The 19656-nt window shown below is 44.4% G+C and overlaps 1 protein-coding gene across 1 annotated transcript; it reads left to right on the forward strand.

Moving 5' to 3' along the window:
• Positions 1–27: 27 nt before the first annotated feature.
• LOC143277580 (high-affinity choline transporter 1-like) lies at positions 28–18329 on the forward strand. The gene is made up of 10 exons (XM_076582459.1): positions 28–124; positions 1959–2189; positions 4395–4502; positions 4924–5079; positions 6462–6610; positions 8378–8512; positions 10524–10677; positions 13582–13695; positions 14980–15086; positions 17646–18329. Exons 2-10 carry the CDS (start codon positions 2003–2005, stop codon positions 18327–18329), a joined length of 1794 nt encoding a protein of 597 aa, XP_076438574.1. The 5' UTR covers positions 28–124; positions 1959–2002.
• Positions 18330–19656: the final 1327 nt, after the last annotated feature.

Below are 19656 nucleotides of genomic sequence, written 5' to 3' on the forward strand. Positions count from 1 at the left end.
AATGCCTAAATGGTACAAAACTAAAAACGGCGATGTAAACATGGCGTCTGCTCTGTCCACGTGAGGAGAGGTCAATCGACTGGTGACAAATAAATGGCAAGCTTTCGCTCTGTACGTCAGTGAGGTAAGTGAAGTTGGGTTTGTTTCTTTCATCATGTTTGTATGTCTTCTGTGTGTGATTCTGTGTATGCACGAGCGGGTGGAGGAGTGTCAGTGTTTGATTGATTAACATTTTCGTTATTTCGTCATCAGTTTCACACGTTTCATTCAACTATTGAAAAGAAAAGAAAAAGAAAAGTGCCATGACATTGACGATACATAAACAATTTTGAAACTAGAGCTGTGCGTTCGATATAAGAAACACTTACCAAACAGGCTATAGTGTGTGTGTGCGTGTGTGTGTGGTATGAACAGTAAAAGAACCTCTTGAGAACACACACACACACACACACACACTGAAAAAAACACACACACTGAAAAAAACACACACACAAAAACTCACAGAATTAGCAGCCAAACTGAGGAAATAGTAAAAGAAAAAAAAAAGGCTTGAATGTTCTTACATAAATCTAGCAAAGGGCTGCCTGTTTCACTGATTTGGCAGTGATTTGCTGATTCTTTGACAGTATCATTGCCATCCACACCAATCCGCATTTCACGATTTTGTCACAACATAAATGCTGTCAAGCAGGGGTTGTTTTTTTTAAAATAATTTTTAAAAAAATTTATTTATAAATCTCACCCTCTCTCTTAACCCTTTCAGCCCTTCAAGGTCTTCTGCCTATTCAGCCTTCCCAGCCCAGCATGTTTTGGCCTGACTGCATCAACAGGAAGGGGTGCTTCACTTCAGGCACAAATTTAAAGCAGCTGCTCAACCAACAGCTACCGAACTTCACATTATGACCAAAATGTAATTGTGACACAAATTGCTGAAGTCTCAAGACAAATGATGTAATAGTATACGTGTAACTTTAAATCAAAAACAGAAATAGAAAAATGTCAGCTTCTGTCGATGTTGAAGGTTGAGGGCTATCTTCTTGATTGAAATGTCGGTCACTTTGTCCACACTGGTTGCTGATATCATCTTCTTTACTTTCCCATGAATTATCGAAAGAATTCTAAGATAGTTAGTCATTGTCTGGGTTGGATTCGCTGCAAGAGACCATCATGATTTCATTGAGCTCTAAAATGCGCAGTAAGCCTTTGACGTTTTACCATATCGATGCGGAAAACTGGATAAAAAAACACAAAAAAACACCCACTGATCATTCGATTTTTGGAGCGAAACTTCATGTGCCAGTGAGGAAGGAAGTTAAGTTGGAGTTACTTCCCTTACCTAGCAGTTTCATGCATGATAATGAGCTGAGAAACCGGTTTAAGTAAACGGCAGGTTTCTTCACCCGCCTGTCAGGCGGGCTCAGGCGGAGAACAGAAATCAGTGGCACACGCCTCTCAGGCAGGCGTCGGGTCGAATGAGTTAATCAGTCTGAATGGACATCTGTTTTGCTCTTCTTCTTCTTCTTCTTCTTCTTCTGCGTTTGTGGGCTGCAACTCCCACGTTCACTCGTATGTACACGAGTGGGCTTTTTACATGTATGACCGTTTTTACCCCGCCATGTAGGCAGCCATACTCCGCTTTCGGGGGCGTGCATGCTGGGTATGTTCTTGTTTCCATAACCCACCGAACGCTGACATGGATTACAGGATCTTTAACGTGCGTATTTGATCTTCTGCTTGCATATACACACATGAAGGCGGTTCAGGCACTAGCAGGTTTGCACATATGTTGACCTGGGAGATCGTAAAAATCTCCACCCTTTACCCACCAGGCGCCGTTACCAAGATTCGAACCTGGGACCCTCAGATTGAACGTCCAACGCTTTAACCACTCGGCTATTGCGCCCGTCATTGTGCTCTGTGACCTCTACAATGTGTTTCTGTATACATCTTGTGTGCAGGAAACATTTTCTCACAACCAGGGAATCTCTAACGTGTGAAAGCCATGTCAGCCGACTCCGTGAGTGTGGAAGGGATATTGACGCTGGGGCTGTTTTACCTGCTGGTGCTGGTGACGGGGCTGGTAGCCTCATGGTACTTCAGGAAACGCCATGCCAATGACAACACGATGGAAACGACCTTGGTGGCCGGTCGGAGCCTGAAGGGTGTTGTCAGTGTCTTTACCATGATGGGTGAGGGTCGACTGCTCACATATATATATGTGCAAACATTTTTTTGTGTGAGTGGTGTGTGATGTGTATGTGTGTGTGTGTGTGTGTGGGGGGGGGGGGTTTGTGTGTGTGAATTCCAGCTGACTTTGAAAGGGGGAAATGAAAAGGAAAAGATAAATTGTTTTAGTTTATTGCATCCCAGTTCCTTTTAAACAAAAATGAAAGATGAATTGCAGTTGTCATATCATAACAGTTGTACTGCACATTCCTGTCAGTATAAACCACAAAGACAAACATTCCATTGAAAAAAGAAGTATATATAATCTTTCTGTCTGTCTGTCTGTCTGTCTGTCTGTCTGTCTGTCTCTCTCTCTCTCTCTCTCTCTCTCTCTCTCCATATATATATATATATATATATATATATATATATATAAATTATAATAGATAACAGTAAAATTCTAAAATAGACATACAGCTTAATATATATTTTTCTACTCTCTAGCTAGTATGTTTCAGTTTCAGTTTCAGTAGCTCAAGGAGGCATCACTGCGTTCAGACAAATCCATGTACGCTACACCACATCTGCCAAGCAGATGCCTGACCAGCAGCGTAACCCAACACGCTTAGTCAGGCCTTGAGAATGTGGTATTATACAGTGAGTTAAGTGCACGCTGCATACGAGACCTCAATTTTTCGTCGCATTCGAACAACTAGACGCTCTGTTCGATTTTCCAGTCAAACTTGGGAGAAATGCCAGGAGCGGCATTCGAACCCAAACCCTCGTGGACTCTATATTGGCAGACAAGTATCTTAACCATTTCGCCACCTTCCTCCACCTAGAAAGAAAGCGACAGAAAGAAAACTCTGGACCCAGTCTTCCTGTCAGCACATTCAGCTCTCAGTGCATCCCCGAAAACGGAGTATGGCTGCCTACAAGGCGGGGTAAAAACGGTCATACACGTAAAAGCCCACTCGTGTTCACACGAGTGAACGTGGAAATTGCAGCCCACGGACGACGACGAAGAAGAAGAAGCTCTCAGACTGAGTAATCCTGCAGATATATTTTACACTGTGTTGTATTGTATAGTATTGTATTGTCTTGCTCTTTTTGTCACAACAGATTTCTCTGTGTGAAATTGGGGCTGCTCTCCCCAGGGAGAGCAAGTCGCTACACTGAGAGCGCCCACCCCCACCCCCACCCCCCACCCCTTTTCTTTTCTGTCTGCAGTTTTATTTGCTTTCCTATTGGAGTGGATTTCTTCTACAGAGTTTTGCCAGGGACAACCCTTTTGTTGCTGTGGGTTCTTTTACGTGCGCTAAGTACATGCTGCACACAGGACCTCAGTTTTTTGTCTCATCCGAAGGACTAGAATCCACACCACCACTCAAGGTCTAGTGGAGGGGGAGGAGATACTGGCGACTGTTCGATTCAAACCAGTGCGCTCAGATTCTCTCGCTTCCTAGGCGGATGCAGTACCAATAGGGCAACACTCCAGATTATTTTTTCTGAGGAGGTTTGCTGGTCTGGGTGTTGTTCAGGCGCTGGGGTGAGACGATTAGCTGAAGTCCAGTGTGCAGCGTGTACTTAGCGGACATGTGTAAAAGAATCCAGGGCAACAAAAAGGGTTGCCCTTGAAAAAAACTCTTTTGAAAAATCCACTTTGATTGTAAAGCAAATGCACTTGCAGACGGATTTTTTTTTTTTTTTAAAAGAAAAAAAGATGATGAATAAGAATAGGGTGGCGCTATACTCTGGTGACATGGTCTTCCATGGGGAGAGCGGTCTGAATTTCAGACAGGGAAATGTGTTGTGATAATCGGTAATACAAAACAATGCAATGCAGTACATAATGCAAAGCAGTACAATGCAGTGCATAAAGATTTCCTGCTCAGCGACTGATTCTGTGTCACTTTGCCTTTTGGTGGTGTTCATGTTTCAGTTCTTGTTCTTGTCAGAATCTTTCTCTCTGTGCCACGATGTTATGCAGTGTGTTGATGGCATTCAGCAATACTGATCGAGTGTGTGTGCGTGAATGTGTGTGTGTGTTTGTGTGTGTATCTCTGTATGTGTGTTTGTGTGTGTGTCTGTATGTGTCTGTGTGTGTGTGTTTGCCTCTGTGTGTGTGTGCCTCTGTGTGTGCCTCTGTATGAGTGTGCCTCTGTGTGTGTGTGTGCCTGTTTGTGCATGTGCCTCTGTGTGTGTGTGTGTGTGTGTGTGTTCTGCAGCCACGACAGTGGGAGGAGGTTACATCAATGGAACAGCGGAGTCAGTGGCCACCAATGGACTGGTGTGGACTTTGGCTCCATTAGGGATCTTCCTGGGACTCAACATGGGTAATACTAATAGTGTGTGTGTGTGTGGACAGGGGGGGCAGTGAAATTAGTGTGTGTGTGTGGACAGGGGGGGCAGTGAAATTAGTGTATGTGTGTGGACAGGGGTGGCAGTGAAATTAGTGTGTGTGTTGTGAACGGAGAGGGGTTTTTTTTGGGGGGGGGGGGGGGGGGGCGGAGTGAAATTAGTGTGTGTGTGTGGTGGACGGGGAGAAGTGAAATTAGTGTGTGTGTGTGGGGGGGGGGTAGGGTTAGGTTAGGGTTAGGGTCAGCTTTACCCAGGTAGGCAGCGTATCACGCAAATGACTCCATGTTTGTACACAGCACTTGGTCTCTGACCGAGGATAGGCTCTATATAAGTATCCATATCAGTCAGTCAGTCTGTCTGTCAGTCAAGCCATCTCTCCATGATTTCCATTTTCAGGAGGCATTATATTCGCCCGCCCGATGCGAGAGAGGAGGTACGTGACCATGCTGGACCCTATACAGAAAGCGTTTGGTCGAGTTCCCACCGTCCTGGTCTACCTGGCTTCCCTGTTCGGGGACGTGCTTTGGACCGCCGCCATACTTTCTGCCTTAGGTCAGTCACAGAGAGATGCTTCAGACACTTCAGATGCTTCAGACATTATTTGTTGACATTGGCCTGTCTACAGCCCTTATGTCAAGGGGATGCAATTCGCAGTTGCAGTGTAGTGCATTGAATCGAAGAAAACAAACGAAACAGTCAATAAAACAATTATTGTCAGTAAGCGACGGGCGCAATAGCCGAGTGGTTAAAGCGTTGGACTGTCAATCTGAGGGTCCCGGGTTCGAATCACGGTGACGGCGTCTGGTGGGTAAAGGGTGGAGATTTTTACGATCTCCCAGGTCAACATATGTGCAGACCTGCTAGTGCCTGAACCCCCTTCGTGTGTATATACAAGCAGAAGATCAAATACGCACGTTAAAGATCCTGTAATCTATGTCAGCGTTCGGTGGGTTATGGAAACAAGAACATACCCAGCATGCACACCCCCGAAAACGGAGTATGGCTGCCTACATGGCGGGGTAAAAACGGTCATACACGTAAAAGCCCACTCGTGTGCATACGAGTGAACGCAGAAGAAGAAAGAAGAAGAAGTCAATAAGCTATTTTAGAACAAAGTGAGTTAATCGATTATAGATGCATGTGCCCAATAACAAGCACACATACGCCATCTTTGACAACACTCTACCATCTCCGTCATCAGCCTCCAACGTTTAGCCTTACTGCAGTCACGGAGAGAGACAGAGACACAGACAGAGAGTCTCAGACTCGGGTGCTTTACTGTACAGGGTGTCCAGCCTCATCATCATCATCATCATCATCGTTACCACAGGCAGTAGCCTGAGCACCATCACAGGTATACCCAGTCCAGGGTATCTGTTTTGCTGTTGTTGGTGTCACATCTTCCTTGATACCGAGTGTTGTTGTTGTTATTATTATTGTTGTTATCATTATTAACAACATTATTATTATCATTGTCATCATCATCATTACCACAGGCAGCAGTCTGAGCCCCATCGCAGGCATGCTGTCGTGGGCGTCACGTCTTTCTTGAGACCGAGTATTATTGTTATTATCATTATTATTATTGATGTCATTGATATTATTATAATCATCATCATCATCATCATCATCGCTACCACAGGCAGCAGTCTGAGCCCCATCGCAGGCATGCTGCGGTCGGCGTCACGTCTTTCTTGAGACTGAGCATTATTGTTATTATCATTATTATTATTGATGTCATTGATATTATTATAATCATCATCATCATCATCATCATCGCTACCACAGGCAGCAGTCTGAGCACCATCGCAGGCACCCTGTCGTCGGCATCACGTCTTTCTTGAGACTGAGCATTGTTGTTGTTATCATTGTTATTATTGATGTCATTGATATTATTATAATCATCATCATCATCATCATCATCGCTACCACAGGCAGCAGTCTGAGCACCATCGCCGGCATACCGATCCAGGCGTCCATCTTGCTGTCGTCGGCGGTGACGGTGACGTACACACTGGTGGGCAGCATGGTGGCTGTGGCCTACACTGACGTCCTGCAGCTTCTCCTGATCGCTGGTGGTCTGGTCAGTCTGGGGAGTGGTACTGTGTGTGTGTTGGGGGTGGTTGGGTGTGGTTTTAGGAGGGGGCAGAGGGGGAGATATTCAAGATGGTTTATTCGTGTATAGGCCTTGGCCCCTTATGAAGGGGAATGTGAACATTATTTTACAAACAATACATCACGACACTGTGAGCATCAATAAACAGAGTCAAACAAAAATATGCCTGCATTACAGTCCAGTGGGTAGAATAATAAAAGAAAAAACGAACAAACAAAAGAAAACAAACAGCGTTTTCATGAAGTAGCCATTTCTCTGAATTTGAAAGCAGTGGGGGGTGGGAGAATGTGTGTGTATTTCTGAGTGTGTGATTGTGGGTGTGGATTTGGGAGTGTTTGGGTGTGTGTGTTTGGGAGTGTGTGTCTGGGGGTGTGTGTTTGGGAGTGTGTGTCTGGGGGTGTGTGTTTGGGAGTGTGTGTCTGGGGGTGGGAGACTGTGGGTGGGGGTTTGGGAGTGGATGTGGTAGTGTGTGCGTGTGTTGGGGAACTCACATCTCATAACTTAAAACGGTTTTATTCCAGTGATCATGATTCCAGCCATAACCTGTTATTGTTTCCCAACCAAATCACAGCAGCGCACGGAAGTTAACTGGAAGTACTTCAGAAGCACTGTTAGACTGAAGGTGTAGGGGGAAAGTGGCAGAGTGGTGAAGACACTTATGTACCAGCACTGTGTCTGTGAGGATCTGGGTTCTTCTTCTTCTTCTTCTTCTACGTTCACTCGTATGCACACGAGTGGGCTTTTACATGTATGACTGTTTTTACCCCGCCATGTAGGCAGCCATACTCCGTTTTCAGGGGTGTGCATGCTGGATATGTTCTTGTTCCCATTACCCACCGAACGCTGACATGGATTACAGGATCTTTAACGTGCGTATTTGATCTTCTGCTTGCATATACACATGAAGGGGGTTCAGGCACTAGCAGGTCTGCACATATGTTGACCTGGGAGATCGTAAAAATCTCCACCCTTTACCCACCAGGCGCCGTCACCGTGATTCGAACCCGGGACCCTCAGATTGACAGTCCATCGCTTTAACCACTCGGCTATTGCGCCCGTCAATCTGGGTTCAGTTCCTTCTTTCACTCTTTCTTCCAGGTTTGTCTTGTCATTCGGATGAGATGATACACTGAGGTCCTGTGTGCAGCACGCACTTGGCGCACTGATAAAGAACCCATGGCAACAAAAGTGTTGTCCTCTTGTCAAAATTTTGGAAAGGAAATCCACTCTGATGGGTGCAAAAATATATATATGCGTGCACTCCAGGCCTGACTAACGCATTGGGGTATGCTGCTGGTCAGGCATCTGCCTTACAGATGTGGTGTAGCGTACGTGGATTTGTCCAAACGCACTGTGACGCCTCCTTGAGAAACTGAAACTAATGAAACTCTCTCAAGGAGGTGTCCCTGCATTTGTATTTGTATTTTGTATTTGTATTTCTTTTTATCCCAACAGATTTCTCTGTGTGAAATCTGGGCTGCTCTCTCTCCAGGGAGAGCGCGTCGCTACACTACAGCACCACTCATTTTTTTGGTATTTTTTCCTGCGTGCAGTTTTTATTTGTTCCTCCTATCGAAGTGGATTTTTCTACAGAATTTTGCCAGGAACAACCCTTTTGTAGCGTATAAGGATTTGTCGGAACGCAGTGGCACGTCCTTGAGAAATGAAACTGAAACTAGACGGAAAAACCTTCGATGTAACATTTGGACTTTTTTTTTTCCTTGCTGTTTGCAGGGTGTGAGTTTACCTTTCGTCATGACCAACGAGAATGCTAACGTTGTCAGCATTGGAGGGGACCCTGCCCGCTGGGTTGGAACATTGCAGTGGAACGAGAGCATGTATACCTGGGTTGACCTTCTTCTCGCCATGGTCAGTTGCGTTGTTTGTTTGTTCCCCCCCCCCACCCCCACACCCCTCCCCACTGACCTGACCTTTCTCTCTCAGTTGTCATTTGTTTGACACTGCACGTGTCTGTATCTCTCAGGCCTGGTTGGCACTGGAATATACCTCACTTCAGTCTGATGTTTCTTGTTATGCATATTGATTTTAAATGTGTGTAAACGTTTCATGTTTCTGCACACAGTTGAATTGGCACTTTACCATGTTTAGAATGCTGAACGACTTCAATGACTCGGGGCCAACAGCCCCTATCATTACAATCCTTTACCATGTTTTATAGACAGTTTGAGTTGTGTTTTGTATCTTGTATTTTACTGACGTACTAGGCGCTTTGGATTTCAAGGCATATCCTCCATGTTTAAAGAATTTCTGCTTTTAACAAAACTGAAGGCGCAGCATGTTATAAGGGCGCACATCAAAAGGATTAACAAGAAGTCAAGCACTGATGGTTGATGTTGCTACTTTGGCCATGTTGAAACAGTGTCGAAGTCCTGACATCACCGTAAGTCTTTAACACGTTGTGTCGTCTACTTTCACATCGTCTGTCTTGATTATTCCCCTTTCAGTTTCAGAGGTTGAAGTTGATACGATTCTGATTCGTGACAGTGTTTCAACAGATTTCAACCATACATAAGGCAATATTTATTATGGGTCAAAGGTTGAAGAAAAAAAGCATCGCATCATAGTCTCTAAAATACGAAATTATGAATTGAGCCCGACATCCATATGAACAGGACAAAGGTTGAACTTGAAAGTAAAAAAATGAAACATATTATGCTGAACTTTCATGTTTTAAATCAGCTCGATATGTTTGATTTTTTTTTTTTTTTTTTTTTTTTTTTTTTTTTTTTTTTTTTTTTTTTTTTGGGGGGGGGGGTTGTTTGTTTGTTTGTTTGTTTTTGTTTTGTTTTTTTCACTTTTAAGTTCAACCTTTGTCATGTTCATATGTTTCTCAGACTGGACTGTGGGCTAAGAGACTGTGTGATGTAAGTGACAATCCTTTGAATGCACATGTAATTTCCAGTAGGATCAGTAAAGATATAGTGTACCGTATTGCATTGCATTGCATTGTATTGAGTATAGCTGCGTCACATAGTCCTGAACCACAACGGATTTCCATTGCAGCATCCTCATTCTCCTCATTCAGCAAAGACAGAAGAAAGTAACAATGTGTTTCAGTCGCTGGGCAGCGCATACCGTGGCAGGCGTATTTCCAGCGAGTACTGTCAGAAAGTGACAACGTGTTTCAGTCGCTGGGCAGAATACCGTGGCAGGCGTATTTCCAGCGAGTACTGTCAGAAAGTAACAATGTGTTTCAGTCGCTGGGCAGCGCATACCATGGCAGGCGTATTTCCAGTGAGTTCTGTCAGAAAGTAACAATGTGTTTCAGTTGCTGGGCAGAATACCGTGGCAGGCGTATTTCCAGCGAGTGCTGTCAGAAAGTGACAACGTGTTTCAGTTGCTGGGCAGAATACCGTGGCAGGCGTATTTCCAGCGAGTGCTGTCAGAAAGTAACAATGTGTTTCAGTCGCAGGGCAACGCATACCATGGCAGGCGTATTTCCAGTGAGTACTGTCACAAAGTAACAATGTGTTTGTTTCAGTCGCTGGGCAGAATACCGTGGCAGGTGTATTTCCAGCGAGTGCTGTCAGAAAGTGACAATGTATTTCCAGTGAGTTCTGTCAGAAAGTAACAATGTGTTTCAGTTGCTGGGCAGAATACCGTGGCAGGCATATTTCCAGTGAGTGCTGTCAGAAAGTGACAACGTGTGTGTTTCAGTCGCTGGGCAACATACCGTGGCAGGCGTATTTCCAGCGAGTACTGTCGGTGCAGCGGCGCTTGCAGACAGAAGAAAGTAACAAAGTAACAATGTGTTTCAGTCGCTGGGCAACATACCATGGCAGGCATATTTCCAGCGAGTAATGTCGGTGCAGCAGCGCTTGCAGACAGAAGAAAGTAACAAAGTAACAATGTGTTTCAGTCGCTGGGCAGCATACCGTGGCAGGCGTATTTCCAGCGCGTGCTGTCGGTGCAGCAACCCTCGCAGGCGGTGTTGCTGTCGGTGGTGGGGGGTTTTGGCGCCGTGCTCTTCGCTGTGCCATCGGTGCTGATTGGGGCCATTGCTGTGTCAGCCAGTAAGTTTCTTTTTTTTTTCTTTTCTTTTTTTATATCTTTTTGAACATTTACATTATACAAGTACATACTTTCAATCATTCAAAACGAACAAAATGTAAATTTGAAGCATTGGAGCAAAAGATACCATCATCATCAACATCACCGACATAAATGTTTCACAGAGAAGTCTGCATACGCTTCTCATCCCCCTGACCCTATGTTCCACTTTTCTCTCATGCTTCCTTGTCAACTATCCACCCGTTGCCCCCACACCCCACACACATACACCCCACGTTCCACATTGAATGGATCTCCCTATTATCTGAGTGTTCACAAAAAATGAAGATGAAAGGAAAAGGCCAGCAAGTTTTAGTTTTGGTTTCATTTCTCAAGGAGTTGTCATTGCGTTCGGACAAATCCATATACAGTGTGGTAGATTCCTGACCAGCAGCATAACCCAACGCGCTTAGTCAGGCCTTGAGTGCATGTATATATATATATTTGTGTACCTATCAGAGTGGATTTCTTCTACAGAATTTTTACCAGAGGACAGCACTCTCGTTGCCATGGGTTCTTTTTCAGTGCGCCAAGTGCGTGCTGCACACAAGGAAACTCGGATTATCATCTCACCCGACTGACTAGACGCTCAGTTTGATTCTCCAGTCAAACTTGGGAGAAAGGGCGAGAGCGGGATTCGAACCCAGACCCTCAGGGACTGTCTGTATCGGCAGATGAGCGTCTTGACCATTCTGCCACCTTCCTTCTTCTTCTTCTTCTTCGTTCGAGGGCTGCAACTCCCACGTTCACGCGTATGCACACGAGTGGGCTTTTACGTGTATGACCATTTTTACCCCACGATGTAGGCAGCCATACTCCATTTTCGGGGGTGTGCATGCTGGTTATGTTCTTGTTTCCATAACCCACCAAACGCTGACATGGATTACAGGATCTTTAGCGTGCGTATTTGATCTTCTGCTTGCGTATACACGCGAAGGGGGTTAAGGCACTAGCAGGTCTGCATATATGTTGACCTGGGAGATCGTAAAAATCTCCACCCTTCACCCACCAGGCGCCGTCACCGTGATTCGAACCCGGGACCCTCAGATTGACAGTCCAACGCTTTAACCACTCGGCTATTGCGCCCGTCACCTTCCTCCTTGAAGCCAGTATGTATGTTTGTGATGAAGGTGTAGTGCTTTCATGTGGGCTTTGGGATGGTTTGGGTTTGTGGTGGGATTATTTGTGTGTGTGTGTGTGTGTGTGTAGAGAGAGAGAGAGATGGGAAAAGGATAAGAAATTTCTGTTCAGACTGTGTTACTGTGCCTTGGTTTCTTTATTGGCATAGTAGCAGTGGAGTTTGGGTTGTGGGAGGGGGGCAGGCAGAAAGTGTGTAAATACACACTTGTTTAGTTTCAGCACAGTTTGACAAAGAAGAAATGAAGAAAAGAGTAATGTTTAAATAAGTGTTATCAAGAGAAGGGGGAAAAAAAAAAGAGAGATCCTAAATTCTCTTGATTGTCAAACGCACACAAAAAGTGCCATGTGGGAGCAGTCGGATTTAGATTTTAGGTCAGGATGATTTGAAGTTGTTTTAACTCCTTCACCACCGTAGGTGACTTAAGTTGACCACCAGACAGCGCACCGCCATAGGTGACTTTTGTCGACGTCGCGAGGTCATGTTGGTAAGACCATTTTTCACGTTGTAACAAAGCTCAACAGCTGCTGCCGGTTTCCCTGCACAACAGAACAACGACCAGCCTTTGCCTTCTGACCGAGTTTGAAGTGAACAAGCCTACTGTGTTTGGTTGTTTTTTTTGTTTTTTTTTGCTGCCCCATCATCTGCATCGTTTCAGTGGCATTACTCCCACACTGCTCATTTACATTCCCCCATACACGGCCACACCCAGATTCGTCCGTCACAGTTTCAGCGTGGGCAGTCCGCAGGGAACCATCGATGTTAGGTCGCCAGGAGGCCACACACCAGAGGAGACCCTGCACTGCTGCTGAGTCACTTCGGTGGTGTTCAGTGGTGCCTGTTCTGATTCAACGTACTTAGGACACCACCTACTAAGCCCCCTACTAACGACAATAATGGCTTAGTCGCGGAGCCAGACTGAGTGAGCGTCCCTCCTGGAGTGGAGACCGCCACCACGTCCCTCAAACAACAGCCCCCAATGAATCTGCCAACACTGAAGACATTGACAGGACTCACCCCAAGCACAGAAGTGGAGGGGAATCGAAACTGAGGTCACCGTGAGAGCAGGGCATGAAAGGCCACAGACTTTGAGACTCGGTTCACATAAAGCCTACTGTGTTGTTTTGACGTGAACTGAAGTCTGTGAGTGAGAGAATCGTTTGTGAGATATCTGGCACTGGGGAGTGTTTTTCACACAGAAACTTGGCGGTGAAAGAGTTGGGGGTTTTGTTTTTGCTTTTTTTTTTCTTTCTTTTTTTTCTTTTTTGTTTTAGCAAAAGATTTCTCTTTCCTTTCCCGCCTTTCTGTTTTTTTGTTTTTGTTTTTTTTTGTTTTTTGGTGTGTTTTTTGTTTTGTTTTGTAGCAAAAGATTTCTTTTTCCTTTCCATCCTTTCTGTTTTGTTTTGTTTTTTGTTGTTGTTTTTTCGTTGTTGTTGTAGCAAACATTTCTCTTTCCTTTCCATCCTTTCTGGTGTGTGTTGTTTTTTTTGTTTTTGTTTTTTGTTTTTTTAAAGCATTGCAGAGACTTTTTTTTTTTTTTTTTTTTTTTTAGCTTAACATTTAATACATACAAACGGACATACAAAACCAACATGTGAAAACAACAATATTTGCCACTGTGCACCACCTAAACTGCAAATCAGGAAAACAACACAACAACACTGTCTTCATATAGGAGAAAAAACAAACCAAAAAAAGTCACATGCACTGGCTTTCTGTTTTTTTCCAGACTGGACAGACACAGGACTGGGGCGTTCTCCGCTGCCTCCCAACGGCACTGAGGCCAGTCTGGTTCTGCCTCTGGTACTGAAGGAGTTCACTCCTCGCAGTGTCTCCATACTGGGTATGGGCTGTGTGTGTGTTTTTGTTGTGTGTGTGTGTGTTTGTTTGTTGTGTGTGTGGTGTTTTGTGTGTTGTGTGTTATGTGTGTGTGTTGTTAATTGTGTGGTGTGTGTTGTGTGTGTGTGTTGTTAATTGTGTTGTGTGTGTGTGTGTTTTGTTGTTGTTGTTGTTGTGTGTGTGTTGTGTGTGTGTGTTTTGTTGTGTATGTGTGGTGTTGTGTGTGTGTGTGTTTGTGTGTAAGTGTGTGTGTTGTTGTTCCAATCTCCAAGGTCAACATACATATATATATATATATATATATATATATATATATATATGTGCAGACCTGCTTGTGCCTGGATACCCTTCATGTGTATATGGCAAGCAGAAGATCAAATACACACGTTAAAGATCCTGTGATACATGTCAGTGTTCGATGGGTTATGGAAACAAGATCATACCCAGCATGCACACCCTCGAAAACGTAGTATGGCTGCCTACATGGCGGGGTCAATAAACAAAACGGTCATACACATAAAATGTTTGAGTATGTATGGGTGCATGACTTAAACCTGACTGAATGACACAGGAAACGAATGATGAGCGCCCAGTGGCAGCCATCAGTAGGCTCTACCCAGGTAGGCAGCCTGTTGTGCAAATGACCCCTTGTTCATAAAGCGCTTAGAGCTTGGTCTCTGACCGAGGATAGGCGCTATATAAGTATCCATATCATTCATTCATTCGGGGAAGAAATGTGTGTGTGAGTGTGTGTGTATGGGTGTATGTATATGTGTGTATATACATGTGTATGTGTGTATATATATAGATAGATAGATAGATAGATAATTTGTGTGTGTGTGTGTATTGCACTGAATGGTGATCAGCAAGTGTTTTAGTGTGCATGGCCCATCAGAACAGAAAGTAGTGAGATGTCATCACCCTTTTCTCACATAGGCTTTCCTATTCACACTGTCCTCGTCTCATCACTTGACAACAGGCCTATGGTTCGAAACGTCGTATCCCACTAAACAAAGAGGATTCATCCACCACCAGAAAGGTTTTTATAAACTTTAGTTTTTTTTGTCATTCATTCATTCATTCATTCATTCATTCACAAGTGCCTGTTTCATTGCAATGTTCGCAGGTCTTCTTCTTCTTCTGCGTTCGTGGGCTGCAACTCCCACGTTCACTCGTATGCACACGAGTGGGCTTTTACGTGTATGACCGTTTTTACCCCGCCATGTAGGCAGCCATACTCCGTTTTCGGGGGTGTTCACAGGTCATTTCGTTTTCTTTGTTCCCACAGGTCTGGGGGCCATCTCGGCAGCGGTGATGTCGTCCATGGACAGCGCCATCTTGGGGTCTGGCGCCATGTTCACCCACAACATCTACCGTCGCCTCTTCCGCCCCAAGGTCGGTCGGTCGGCCAACCAGGGTAGGGGTGGTGAATGGGCTGAGAACTTGGTCTCCGACCGAGGATAGGTGCTATACAAGTATCCGTATCATCATCATCATCATCTTAGGTGGGGGTGGGGGGGGGGTTAGAGGGAGGGAGGAAATGTCAAACGACTAAAACGTCAAACTCACTTCATTTCTGACGATTGAAAGAAAACCCCATCTGTTTTAAAGCAGTAAACTAAATTGTGTAACTGCAGTCAATATTCAGGTTTCAAACACATAAACAGATAAGAACCACATATGTAAGCTGTAAAATTAAAATAAAGTCAGAGTACCATCATTTCTTAGGTTTGAAACAAACAAACAAAAAAAGCTTCTGTATTTAAGAAGGAAAGTAAAATATCCAACTGATGGTCATTATTTAGGTTTGAAACCTTAAAAAAAAAAATTCACTTCTTTATTGAAGAAGTAACTAAAATGTCAAACGGCAGTCAGTATTTCGGTTTCAGATGCAACAAACAAACACACACACACACACACACACACACACACAAAAAAACAAGAAAAAACACCAACCCCCTGCTAAAAACAACAACAAAAAGCAAAAAAACAAAACCAAAAAAAACCCCACCTGTATTGCGGCGGTCAGCTGAAATGTCAGGTTGTTTCAGTTTCTCGGGAAGGCGTCACTGTGTTGGGGCAAAGCCATGTACACTACACCACATTTGTTATGTACACTACACCACATTTCTGTTGTGTACACTACACCACATTTGTTGTGTACGCCACACCACATTTCTGTTATGTACACTACACCACATTTCTGTTGTGTACGCCACACCACATTTCTGTTATGTACACTACACCACATTTCTGTTGTGTACACTACACCACATTTGTTATGTACACTACACCACATTTCTGTTGTGTACACCACACTACATTTCTGTTATGTACACTACACCACATTTGTTATGTACACTACACCACATTTGTGTTGTGTACACTACACCACATTTCTGTTGTGTACACCACACTACATTTCTGTTATGTACACTACACCACATTTCTGTTGTGTACACTACACCACATTTCTGTTATGTACACTACACCACATTTGTTGGGTACACTACACCACATTTCTGTTGTGTACAAAACACCACATTTCTGTTGTGTACACTACACTACATTTCTGTTATGTACACTACACCACATTTCTGTTGTGTACACTACACCACATTTCTGTTGTATACACAACACCACATTTGTTATGTACACTACACCACATTTCTGTTGTGTACACTACACCACATTTCTGTTGTGTACACTACACTACATTTGTTATGTACACTACACCACATTTCTGTTATGTACACTACACCACATTTCTATTGTGTACACTACACCACATTGCTGTTATGTATACTACACTACATTTGTTATGTACACTACACCACATTTCTGTTGTGTACACTACACCACATCTGTTATGTACACTACACTACATTTGTTATGTACACTACACCACATTTCTGTTGTGTACACTACACCACATCTGTAATGTACACTACACTACATTTGTTATGTACACTACACCACATTTCTGTTGTGTACACTACACCACATCTGTTACGTACACTACACCACATTTGTTATGTACACTACACCACATTTCTGTTATGTACACTACACCACATCTGTTATGTACACTACATCACATCTGTAATTCTACACCACATTTCTGTTATGTACACTACACCACATCTGTTATGTACACTACATCACATCTGTAATTCTACACCACATTTCTGTTATGTACACCACACCACATCTGTTATGTACACTACATTACATCTGTAATTCTACACCACATTTCTGTTGTGTACACCACACCACATCTGTTATGTACACTACATCACATCTGCAATGCTACACCACATTTCTGTTATGTACACTACACCACATTTCTGTTATGTACACTACATCACATCTGTAATTCTACACCACATTTCTGTTGTGTACACCACACCACATCTGTTATGTACACTACATCACATCTGTAATTCTACACCACATTTCTGTTATGTACACCACACCACATCTGTTATGTACACTACATCACATCTGTAATGCTTCACCACATTTCTGTTATGTACACCACACCACATCTGTTATGTACACTACATCACATCCGTAATGCTACACCACATTTCTGTTGTGTACACTACACCACATCTGTTATGTACACTACATCACATCTGTAATTCTACACCACATTTCTGTTGTGTACACCACACCACATCTGTTATGTACACTACATCACATCTGTAATGCTACACCACATTTCTGTTGTGTACACTACACCACATCTGTTATGTACACTACACCACATCTGTTAGGTAGATTGCTGACTGGCAGCATAACCCATCGAGTTTAACCAGGCCTCGAGTGCATGCACACACACACACACACACACACACACACACACACACACACACACACACATATATATCTATATATTGTGGAGAGAGAACCCAGCGCTCTAAACCCTGAACAAAACTTCCTCCTCCTCAGGCAGAGACCCGGCACCTGATGGTCACCCAGCGACTGTCCATCGTCCTCGTCGGCTTCATCGCCACCGCCATCTCCCTCTCCGTCTCCGCCATCTACGGCATCTTCATCCTGGCCGCGGACATTGTCTACGTCATCATCCTCCCCCAGCTGACCTACGCCCTCTTCCTCGGTCACCGCGGCGACGGCTTCGGTGCGGTGGTGGGCTTCGTGGTGGGTGCTACGATGCGGTTCGGTGCCGGGGAGCCGACGATCGGCCTGCCACCATTCATCCTGTACTCCGCCTGGGACCCTCACTTCGGCCAGTCGTTCCCCTTCCGCACCACGGCCATGCTGTGTTCGGGAGTCTCCATCGCCGTGGTGTCGGAGGTGGTGGGCGTTTTGCGCGCCAGGGGCCTGTGGCCGAGGGGGTGGTGTGATGCTGGTGACGCGTGTGTGGGGGAGGAGGGGGGGGCCAGAGCCAGGACCCGCGAGGATGGTGGTGGTGGTGGTGGTGTAGGCGGCGTCAGACTGGGAGGCGAGGTGCCTGGAGAAGAGAGGGTGCGGACTGAACAGGAGACGGCTCTGTTGAACGGTGGTGGTGTGGTGGTCCCCCTACCTCCTGGTGAGGGGCTGGGAGACACAGAGCCAGAGGTGACGGAACAGGAGACGGCTCTGTTGAACGGTGGTGTTTCTGTCAGAAACTGAGATTTGTGTGTGTTTTGTTCATCGATAGACCTAAGCTGATGTTACCGTTGGAAACTGAAATTTGTGTTTATGTTGTTCATCGATAGACAGAGGTGATGTTACTGTTGGAAATTGAGAAATTTGTGTTTATTTTCTTCATCGACAGAGAAAGGTGACGTTACTGTCGGAAACTAAAATTTGTGTGGTTTTTTTTTCATCGATAGATTAAGGTAATGTTACTGTTAGAAACTGAAATTTGTGTTTTTCTTCTTCATCGATAGAGAAAGGTGATGCTGTTGTCAAATACTTAAATTTGTGTTCATTTTGTTCAATAGATAAAGCTTATGTTACTGTCAGAAGCTGAGATGTGCGCATGTTCGGTTCATCGATAAAGCCGATACGTTTTGTTCATCAATAGACGATGCTGATGTTACCGTCAGAAACTGAAACGTTGAAATGTAGATAAATTTTGTTCATCGACGGACCTTACAGACAGCCTTCCGATGATCTGTTTGTAGCAGCCTGTCGATGATGTTTGTAGACAGCCTCGGGGCTTTTGACAGTCTGCTGACGAAAAGGCTCGCATGACAAGAATCCCGCAAGCATGGACATGGCCGATTTCCTCTCTTCGTCTTAAACCTCACAGGCTTGGCGGCTAGTGAACATCACACTGCTATCAGCACTACCCTCCAACAACTGGGGGTGGGTGGTGGGGGGGGGTGCTCCTGTTCGGACAGTCTGCTCCTACAGGTTGTTGTGTGGAGAGCCGTGATCAGAGACTCGAAAAGATGCCACATATCCCCCCTCCTTGAGACAAGTTCCAACAGCAGTGCAAGCTTGCAGAGTGTTGGTGATCTCTGAACAGCCATTACGTGAAATGAATCTCTAGCAGTCAAACTTACAGGCTGTTGATAACCTGTTTACACTGTTGCCATTTGATGATTTGTTTTACAGTGATTTGATAAGAATCTCTGAAATTTGTGTATTGTTATTCTGTTGCATTGTTTTGTATTACTCTTTGTCACACAATAGTTTCTCTGTTTTGAAATTTAGGCTGCTCTCCACAGGGAGAGCATGTCGCTATAATGTAGCACCACCTTTTTTCGTGGTGGTGTCTTTTTTCAGATTGGAAATATATTTGCTTTCCTGTCAAAGTCGATTTTTTATACATACTTAAAATTTGCACAGGACAACCCTTTTGTTGCCGTATGTTCTTTTACGTGTGCTAAATGCATGCTTCATACTGGAACTCAGTTTATCGTTCTGGTCCGAATGACTAGCATCCAGACCACCACTCAAAAGTCTAGTGGAGAGGGAGAAAATATTGGAACGTGTGGGATTCGAACCA

This window comes from Babylonia areolata, chromosome 34, assembly GCF_041734735.1.
Source record: "Babylonia areolata isolate BAREFJ2019XMU chromosome 34, ASM4173473v1, whole genome shotgun sequence".
Classification (NCBI taxonomy): Eukaryota; Metazoa; Mollusca; class Gastropoda; order Neogastropoda; family Buccinidae; genus Babylonia; species Babylonia areolata.

Coding starts and splice junctions, on each gene's coding strand:
- LOC143277580 (XM_076582459.1), top strand. CDS start 2,003: ATGTCAGCCGACTCCGTGAGTGTGGAAGGGATATTGACGCTGGGGCTG. Junction 8,513..10,523: donor TTGACCTTCTTCTCGCCATG/GTCAGTTGCGTT, acceptor AATGTGTTTCAG/TCGCTGGGCAGCATACCGTG. Junction 15,087..17,645: donor GTCGCCTCTTCCGCCCCAAG/GTCGGTCGGTCG, acceptor CCTCCTCCTCAG/GCAGAGACCCGGCACCTGAT.